General features: G+C 33.4%; 1 protein-coding gene across 2 annotated transcripts; it reads right to left on the reverse strand.

Annotated features, from left to right (window-relative positions):
• Window positions 1-624: 624 nt before the first annotated feature.
• LOC113761394 lies at window positions 625-5560 on the reverse strand. Of its 2 annotated transcripts, XM_027304359.1 has the most exons (9): window positions 5215-5559; window positions 4484-4550; window positions 4293-4370; window positions 3980-4032; window positions 3493-3576; window positions 3004-3056; window positions 2835-2899; window positions 2649-2707; window positions 625-996 (listed from the first exon to the last, which is right to left on the reverse strand). In XM_027304359.1, the coding sequence occupies exons 1-9, from the start codon at window positions 5482-5484 to the stop codon at window positions 907-909; spliced, it is 819 nt and encodes a 272-aa protein (XP_027160160.1). In that variant the 5' UTR covers window positions 5485-5559; the 3' UTR covers window positions 625-906. The 2 variants fall into 2 exon arrangements, with proteins under 2 accessions (XP_027160160.1, XP_027160161.1); XM_027304360.1 differs by lacking the exon at window positions 4293-4370 and having other exon boundaries at window positions 5215-5560.
• Window positions 5561-10375: the final 4815 nt, after the last annotated feature.

Raw genomic sequence — 10375 nt, forward strand, 5'->3', positions numbered from 1 at the left:
TTTCTAAACAAACATTAATTACACACCACAAATCTCAATTAAAAATCACACATCACTTTAGATAATTATTCTAAGGTCTAAAAATTACAACTCCTAAAAGATCCAAACAAATATTAAATACTCAAATATATTATCAAAGCAATTACTTATTCAAATGGGTCCAGGTTAAATCCGAATCAAAACTCAATATTTCATATCCGAACCACTTTTAACTAGCATTAAATGGGTCTAAATCTAGCCTGATAAAACGGAAATAGTGAACAAAGACCTAGTTCTAAGATACTGTAGTTAGAAAGTAAAAACGAAGAGTAGCTCAAGTATGTCATTTTCACTGCCATTGGTTGCCCTGAATTCTTAGAATCGAGGCAGGCCACGAGTAAAAATGTGTGGTTTGCCCTGAATCGATCTTTGTAGGATTCTGGGAATGGAAGGCCATCGACAATTTGAATTAGTCTCACTTGACCATGTTACTTTAAAAGATCTTCTTACGCCGACTCATAAAATTGACTTCGCAAACCAACAATTGGTTTTCAAAGGTCTACATTCTGAACACATTTTCAATTGCTCGTAGATCAGTTTTCAAGTATAAACACTTGCAGTAGAATGCAGGAATAAAAAACTTAATCGTCGTAGAAGCAGTTAAAGTTATATGATCTTGATTCTTGCCTCCAGATAAATTAGGGCTCTACAGTAAAATGAAAGATCACATGTGCTTCAGTTAGAGAGTTGCAGGAATGAGATCTCTGCGAACATAGGTTTCACAAAATCTGATTCGCCCTTGAATCCTAGATAGACAATTATTTTACGACAAAATCCGGAAAGAATCTATACTGCCTCTAGCATATCTGATAAACCAATTGGAACCACACAGGCGTAAAAAAGGTGGAAGAAGTGCAAGTATGGCGTTCAGACAGAAATTCCATAATTGCTGATCTTTGTGACCTCTTTGTTGAGAACACGTCTTTCTTTTTTTGCCTCTTTAGCAAGGTTCGAAACCTGCAATTCATCCGAGTCATAATCAACTCACTGAGTAAAACATAACGAAAGAAGATAAGGCTGCCGCAGTTCAGAAGATAAGACTATTTGCAGATACAAAACTTGCACTGAGTAATACTCAAGTTCTACTCAAAGGTACCAAATTTCTGCTAGTAAAAGCTTTGAAAATTCTGTATTTTCAACAAGGGGCAGTGAAGCTCTTGGAACTAAAAGCATCTTAACAGTAGAATTTTTAGTGACAAAGGCTGATTTGGCTTGAAAAGATGATCATCTGACAATTCATCCCAAACAATAGGAGCCTGTAATCAACTCTAACCACCTGTTTGGTATGGGGTAATCACCACTATTCAATGGGTTTCAAGCTCTCAAAACCCATACCTGGTGTTTGGTTGGTATCTATAGGTATGGATCCATCACTATGGAGGACCCAAAAGTTGTCAATGGCCATTACCAACCAAATTGGGCACTTTAGCACTGATTCCGGAATTTGAAGCTAGGCAACTAAATAAAAAATTAGTAACAATAAAGCAAAGGGTGCATCTTCATCTCTTGTCTACTCTTCTACCCCACCACATACAATGCTTGTCGTTCTCTCCAGTCCAAAACCTTAGCCAGAAAAATTGCCACTCCAGCCATGATAGGTTTTCTTTCTCTTGTGATCCACGCTCAAAATTAGGGAGATTTACAACATTTGGCATCCAACTAATGTTTATGTAAAATTTTTGCAATTATCCTACAATTTCGATGGATTGGACTGATCCATGCCTGACTCACAGAAGATTATTTTTGTTTTGGTTGACTGTGGATTTAGATCAAAATAATGAGATTATCTCTCAAATTTGGTATTGATTTGATTTGAAGAATTATGAAATTTGTCATGATTTGGTGATGGTTTTGGCTCCCTTCTATTGAAGGTTTGTTGATTTTGTTGGAAATCATGAAGTCAAAAGAGAAATTTAAGGTTGAGCAATGGAGGTTGTTGAGAAATATCCATCACTAGCAGTTGGTGAGAGCAGACAATGGAACTGAAAGCATGAAGATGATGAAGACAAAAAGAAAAAATAAAAATAGAAGATTTCTAATCCAATGCAAACACTACCAAACATCATTCTTTGTCAAGGGAATCCTACACAAACCCATCACCATGGAGTAATCAAAGTCATTGCGATTCCTTAGCAGGAACTAAATGGGTGGTAAGTGTGTATGTGAAAAGTAAAAAATAATAATAAGGCAGCTTCTCCAAAGCACCTAACACGGTTCAGGTGAATAAAACTCATAGCTTGACAGAGCTAAAATGCAGCAAAATCATCCATTCTTAAAATTACAAGGCACTCAGAAAATTTTCTCATAGTAATAAAGTTTTAAACTGAGTATCTTGAACATGTTGTGCTATTTCATTTGTTAAATTGCAAAGAGAGCAGTAGACAAACTCAGCAAAGTAACTTTTATCTAACAGGAGCTGAATAAATTCAAGGCAATCAATTAGTAAGACCAGCAATACGATTGTCAAGTCATCATCCCCAGTTTATGTAGGGCACATGTTTGTACTTACTTCCTTTAGTTTACTCAGTTAAAAGTTATCTTGAGGCCAGAAAACAAAGCAAAAAGTTAGGCATATAAATTATTAGGAAATAAACAAAAAAGGAACATACTTGCGATCGAAAACGAGAAGCTTCTATGCTGGGGAGGTCTCGTAAAACATCTTTCAAACCTACCATAAGACAAAAGAATAAAGCAGATACCCCACTTAAAAACTTAGCTGCCACTCAAAACATAAAGCAGGTGTATTTACACCTCCAAGCATGAGAAACTGACAGATGGAAAGAGAATTTGCATACCCACAGCTTGTCTCTCTATCTTATAAGCTGAGCGAACAACACTCTGGATTTGTTTCCCAGCTTGTCTGCATGGTGATCAATATTCAACAGGGGAAGATAATTTTTCAGACAAAAGAACCAAGTAAACAATTTAGAGATGCACGCTAGGCACATCATCTGCCGATCAAACCTGAGTTTTGTTCTTCCACGTGTCATCTCCTCCTCAGCTTGCAATGCTGCTTTCTGAAGCAAAGAATCTGATTTCCAGTCAATGAATAATATTGTAACGTTATCAAGAAATACACTCTTCAGTAATCCTTAAAAATTAAAACTCCATATGAGAGTTTGAAGAAACCAAAACTGAGGATCTAAGGAGTACAGAAAGGGGACATGCTTCTAAAATTTTCTGATTTTAACTGCAAAATGGTGAAGACAATACCAACAAAGCAAAAAAAAAAATCATGAATCAGCTATGTAATTTGCCAGACTTCAAAATAACCATTTATCTCCTGACAGCACAGAGAAGAAACTGTTTTTCAACATCTTGTTGGAAGTAATAACCAAGGTGAGAGGCAAAAATAAAGATGAGAAAACAAAGACAGAATAGTCTTCCTGAATCAACAGAGATGAAGCTTGCACATGAATTATCTAATTATTCAAAAAAAAATTTGAAGATCACCTCCAATTTTTCAGCTTCAGCCTTCAAAACTTCAAATGATTGCCTCAATTCCTTGACTTTTGCATCAGCTTTTGAAAGCAACACCTGGACCAAAATATATGTAAAGAATGCGGTGTTAGAGGTCCAACAACCAAATTAGGATAGTATGAATTATTGAATGGTTTTTGCAGCAAACATAAGCTGCTTCAGTTGCAAACTAAAAGATAAGGCACATACAGACACATTTATCTACAAATTACGGGGGTTATCTAGAGACATTTATTGCATCCGAATTACAGATGAAACACAAAAGTACTTGACAATCTTGATTGTTGAGCTTTAGACCTTTGAAATCATATATCATAAAATATACAAGTATATGACTAACTTTTCCACAAATAAATATCTTTACAAACAGTTGCATAAAGAACATTTGCATATCAATTTTCAAAGATTTGATCATATTATCTACCAGAACCACAAACAGCAGGATGTGTGACAACATTACCTGTTCACTCGCAAAAAGGCGCCTTAATTTGTAGTACAATATACGCCTCGGCCCTGCACGTGGTATAGAAGACACGGTAAATTACACAAAAGTGCAGTGTTGCACAAAAGATGTTAACTGTTATGACAAAGTTACAGGCATGATTATTGCAGACTAAATAAGCTGAATTGCTGCCACACCTTGCAAATCACTAGAACTAAACCAACAATTTCAACCTCGATTAAGCAAAAGAACAAAACCAAAACAGAAAATTAAAGATAAATAAAACCTCATTCTGCAGGATAATGACAAATAAAGAAATCTGATGACATACTTTTCAGGCCAAGAAGTCCTACAGCAAAAATAGATCCTGCTGCAATAAATGGGTTTGCAGCAGCAAGATTAAAGCCCTCTGCCCAACAAAAAAAAAACCTTAAAATAGATTGAACTGGAAGTGACTTAACATGAAAGATGAAAAATCTTATTCTTTGCTATCAAGTCACAGATCACTCAGCTGAAACAGACCTCTAATCTTCCCAATAGCGAGGTCCTCATAAGCATTAAAATCAGACTTGGCATCTTGCAAAGAATCCTGCCAAAAAAAAAAATATTCAAACATGTACTTTTGAAGCTCAACAGCCAAACCCTTATGCAAAGATCGAATTTTTCTTAGAAAAAATGCATTCTTCTCTCTCCATATCTCAGCTTAATGCACATTTCCCCACCTGTCCTCTATTACACTCAAGCACATACCAACATTACAGAACATAATACATCTGCACTCTTAACCAGGAAAAGGCAGCAGCCTGTGTAAACCTTCCAAATTCTAGACTCCAGTTTCCACTAGATGATACATAGAGGCACAAACACAAAATCCTTTCACAACACATTAGGATTTGTCCTCCTTTCTTTTCTTTTGCATTTATCACAGTAATAACTACATATCATACTACCTGTCTCCCCACAGATAAAACGCTTTCCAGCTGCTTTTTTTTCCCCTTTCTTACAAGGATCGACCAGTAAAGACCCTTAACAACCAGGCAATATCCCGTTATCAATATGGTTTTTAGCTTCCAAATGGTCAAAGTACAACTATCAATCATTCAAAGAAAAATAGCTGCATCAATTCTCTTCCTCTCTATAAAGCAATGCTTATTATTATCTTAATTATCTTTTAAACACGTATATAAATAAAATAAAATCAAGCACCAAAAAGCTCAACAATTTCCTGATTTTGTGAGAAAACACCAACTTACTAGAGTTTGATTGAAATGCGCGGAGGAGGTGGTGCGAATGCGGTCCAGCCGAGATTTGGTGACCTCAATTGCATCCTGCAGGTGGTGCCCGATCGTCTTATGAGCTGCTTGAGCTTGTTTGAAAGCGTAGTCGATCCACGGCGAGGCGGTTTCTTCTAGGGTTTTTAATTTCTCCACGATATCATCATTAAATGCGGGGACTATTCCTTGTGGTGGCGCTGAGTTTGATTTTTCCGGTGATGATGCGCCGTTGTCGGCAGTTGTCGTCATAGCCGTGGGAAGAGCTTCCAAGAAAAGCTGATTTGTGCTACTTTGGGAATTTACAGTTTTTTTATTGACTGAACTTCTTTTTTTTCCCCTCGATAGTGCTCGTTGCTGTATTCTTTTTTCTTTTTCTTTTTTTGTATTATTTCTTAGTGGGTCGATTAAGTGGAATGATACTTCTAATTGTACTTTTGACAAATGAAATTTTGATTGCACTTCACTTTTTATTACACTTTTTTACTATTTATTTTATCTTATATTTTAATAAATGAAAACCATAATACATACTGCAACCCTCTCTCCCCCCCCCCCCATTCCGCCTCTCACAGTGGTCCGCTTTCCTTGTGGAGCATTCACGAGAACTACAAAAATTTGTTATATAATTATATTATAATCAAATTTTAATCAATAACCAAGTATCTAAAATATCAAGGGAAAATGACCTATTTCATCCCTCACATTTCACAAAAATATTCTTTTCGTCCCTTACTTTTAAAATGAAGCAATTTCGTCCCTGACATTTAAAAATTAAAACTATTACATCCTTGAATCCAATTTTCAATCTAAATCAAACCACCTATCAACCCGATTACAAATTTTGAAGGTATAATTGGTAGATCACTTGGTTAACTCAACTTGAATATAACTCAACTTGAATTCCTACATTATCATTGTATACACTGATGGTTTTATGTACTTACCATATCATTTCAATTTAAATTTAAACACCAAATTTTGTATTTATGATACACATCTAGACTTGCAAGCGAATATACTAACGATGCATGAAAAGATTTACCCAAAAGAAAAATCCGACTATTCCAAGACAAATAATGGCCTTTATGTTATAATGTTTATTTTTTTGGTTTGATAAATGTCATGTGAATATGATGAAATTGACCGAGTGACCTATCAATTCTATCTCCGAAATTTATTACTGGATTATTGGATGGTTTGATTCAAATTGAAAATTAGGTTCAGGGATGTAATAGCTTTAATTTTTAAATGTCAGGGATGAAATTGCTTCATTTTAAAAGTGAGGGACGAAAAGAATATTTTTGTGAAATGTGAGGGATGAAACAGGTCATTTTCCCAAATATCAATATATAACTAAGTCATTATACATTGTAATTTTACAATTAAAATCTATAAAAAAAATCAAACAAAAACTATTTAAATACAAGTGTTGTTGTTTTTTTGACAAAAAAAATGTAATTGTATTAAGTAAATGTATTAGTAAATTTAGTATAACTAATTAATAATTTTTATTAATATACATGTATAATGATTAATATTATATATATTAATATACGCAATATAATATTTATAACTAATAATATATTTATAACTAATTAAGTTAAATATTATATATATATATTAATTTTTCCATTGGATGGTGGGATGAAAAATGGGGCAGAGATATACTTCCCCGCCCTCCACCCTATTTTTAAATGAAGGGAAAAATCACCCCCGTTTCGTTCCAATTCTCACACCAATTGTCATGTACTCTCACCAATTATTTAATAAATGAAAATTATATGATAAAAAAAATAATGAAAGTGTGATTAATAAAAAAATAAAATATAATTAACATTCCTTACCAAAATAATCAAATAGCACGACATGTTATTCAACCTTTTAATGCCTAGACATCTTAGTGATTTTGCTCCTGCCAAACAACTTCTAGCAGCATTAGTAGTAAATATGACCTTGGCGGCAGGGAAACATTAAAGATGTTGCAAATGTACTAAGGCCAATTACATGTGTTTGCGTGTATTGGCAATGTTTCATCCTATAATTGTTGCACTATTCTTTATTTGTTAAAACGAATAATGGACTGTTTAGAAGTTTAACATGTTATTAATTCAGCCTGCTCAATATTATTATGCACTTGTTCTCCATATTTCTTCTCTTATCACATCTTTTCTCTTTTAGGCAAGTTCTTCATATGATTTTGGGTGCAGTTCCAGTGTTTTAACTATTTGGGGTTCTAAGTAAATTACCCGTGTAATTGTGTAGCAAAAAACCAGCTGTTTCAGGTTGGGGACTTGGGAGAATCTGAAAGGCCTTCTTGCTTAGGATAGAGATAGGATTTCTTGATTGCCTCAAAGGCTCAACCCCTCTGAAAAATGACCCTCAGTTTCATCGTGTTTCCATATTACTAGCTGTATCCTCCTAGATATTGCATGGTGGAGGAGTCGCCGGCAAATAAACCCAGGATGATGGAAGGCACCAAGTTGACTGATCTTCCCCAACATCTCCTGGCTAAGATACTGCTTGTGAGATTTATTCGAGTGAAGAATTTGTGCACGTTAATGTGTGTACGCAAATAGTGGAGTAACCTTTTGTCGGACCCTTTTTCCAAAGTTCACACACCATGAGATATCCAAGAAAAATCCCACACTATTGTATTTGGATTGTTTCAAGAAGAAAGAGGAACAAACGCTCCTTTCAATAGAAAACAGGTATTGTACACCCTGGATTTGGATAGCGATGATCAAGGTGAAGAAGATCCAGAATGCTGCAACGCCGAATGGTGGTGAAAACAAGCTTGAAATACCCGAATCATCATCTTCAGCTTCATGGGCTCTTGATCTATTGTGTCTGGTCAATGATCACAGCTTTTATCACTGTAATCCTAGCGTCCAAGAATTAGTCAAGACTACCACAGCCAACTGTGCCAGAGCCGCACTATCCTGTAATGGTAGGGAAATTTGGATTCATTACCAAGGATCAATATGTCGTGACTTCGACTAAGAGACAAAAAGTTTACACCATATGCTACTGTATTTGGACAGAGATGTTGATTTCAGGAACCGAAAGGCAACAGAAGCAAAAGATAGGAACCAAAACTCAATAACAGCATGCATCCACAGATAGTGGTGGAATAATATCCGTAGCACCACTACGCTTTAACATCAAATCCATTTGTCCAGAAACTATCAAGAAATTTTCAGCAAAATTAGTGTTAGTTGAATATCCCAACACCTTTTATATATATATACATGACTGAAAATCCTTGGAATCAATGACGGAGCCAAGGGGCTGAGGAGGGGGGGGGGGGCATGCCCCCTAAATTTTGAAAATTTTAATTTATTATATGTAAATATATGTATAAGACAAAGTTGGCTCTCCTAATTTTTTACAATTTTAGTTTATATTATGAGAGTTTATATATATATATATATATATATATCTATGTGTGTATGAATTAGCCACCTTTGATTTAATTTTTTCTTCAAAAAAACTTATTTATTTTTTATTGTGCTAATTATTTAACATTCAAAAAATAAAACATATAATTTGATAATCCATAGGAAATTGACCCAATTTGATATATTATAATAAAAGACTCAATTCATAATTATCAATGGGTTAAAACAAAAATAATTACTTTATTGGTCCATATACGAATATACAACTTAGCCTAATTGATAAAAATTTTAAAATTAGTGATATATACTCTTGTTGACCCATATACAAATATACAAATAATTACTTGAAGGCTTGGTGAAAATAAGAAATTGAGTGATCTATCCTGTTGTTGACAGATTGATTATATTTGTTCTCACTCTTCCTATGTCAACTGCAACTATAGAATGTGTATTTTCAATAATGAATATAATCAAAACAAAGATCCAAAACAAAATAAAAGATAATTTCTTGAATGATTGTCTAACAATGTACATAAAAAAAAGGAAGTTGTTCAAAAATTTAGTACTGATTCAATTATAGATGAAGTTAGTTCCATGAAAGAACGTAAAGCTCAGTTTACTTTTAAGAAAAGAGGTTGAAATTCAAGGTATGCTAACATAACTTTTACTTTTTATTAATTGAAAATAGTTATATTTATATTGCATAGTTATATTTTTGTTTTTGCACAAGTGACATATTGGAGCATTTTCTCATAATGTACAATTTGGGTAGTTTGTGATGTTATAAGATATTTAATTAAATGTTATTTCTTATCCTAATTTTTGTTATGACTATACTACATATTTATGAAATTGACATACCTTTATAATTAAAATTAATATTTGATATTTTAAGATGTCATATATTTAAATAGATAAAAATTATTTTGAATATAACATATTAAGATAATTTTTTCAAAAAAATTTTTGCCCCCCTCCCAAGGAAAAAATCCTGGCTCCGTTCTATAGTCTATAGAATGGACATTTTCAATTATGAAGATAAACAAAACAAAGCTCCAAAACAAGATAAAAGATAATTTCTTAAATGATTGCCTAACAATGTACATAAAAAAAGAAAGTTGTTCGAAAATTTAACATTGATTCAATTATACATAAATTTAGTTCTATAAAAGAATGTAAATCTTAATTTACTTTTAATAAAAGAGGATGAAGTTTCAGGGTATGCTAACATAACTTTTATCTTTTTTTTTTAATTGAAAATAGTTATATTTATATTGTATAGTTATATTTTTGTTTTTGCACAAGTGACATTCAGGAGTATCTTCTGATAATGTGCGACTTAGATGGTTTGTGATATTATAAAGTATTTAATCAAAGGTTATTTCTTGTTTTAATTTTAGTTATGACTATGTTACATATTTATGAAATAGGCATACCTTTATAATTAAATTTAATATTTGATATTTTAAGATGTCATATATTTAAATAAATAAAAATTATTTTGAACATAAGTTAATTTTGTTCAAAAAAATTTTGGCCCTCCAAGGAAAAAAGCATAGCTCCGTCACTGCTTGGAATATTCAACTGTTAGCTTTAATGCCAATTAAGTTAGACACCATTAGCTTATTACATGGCAAACAAGAGAATTCCACCATCATCGTTCGGTCACGCAAGGGCAGAATACGCCCAGGAAACATGTGCCATACGGGATCTGTATGAAAAGAGAAACATGTAACCAATTT

Source organism: Coffea eugenioides, chromosome 2 (assembly GCF_003713205.1).
Source record: "Coffea eugenioides isolate CCC68of chromosome 2, Ceug_1.0, whole genome shotgun sequence".
Lineage (NCBI taxonomy): Eukaryota > Viridiplantae > Streptophyta > Magnoliopsida > Gentianales > Rubiaceae > Coffea > Coffea eugenioides.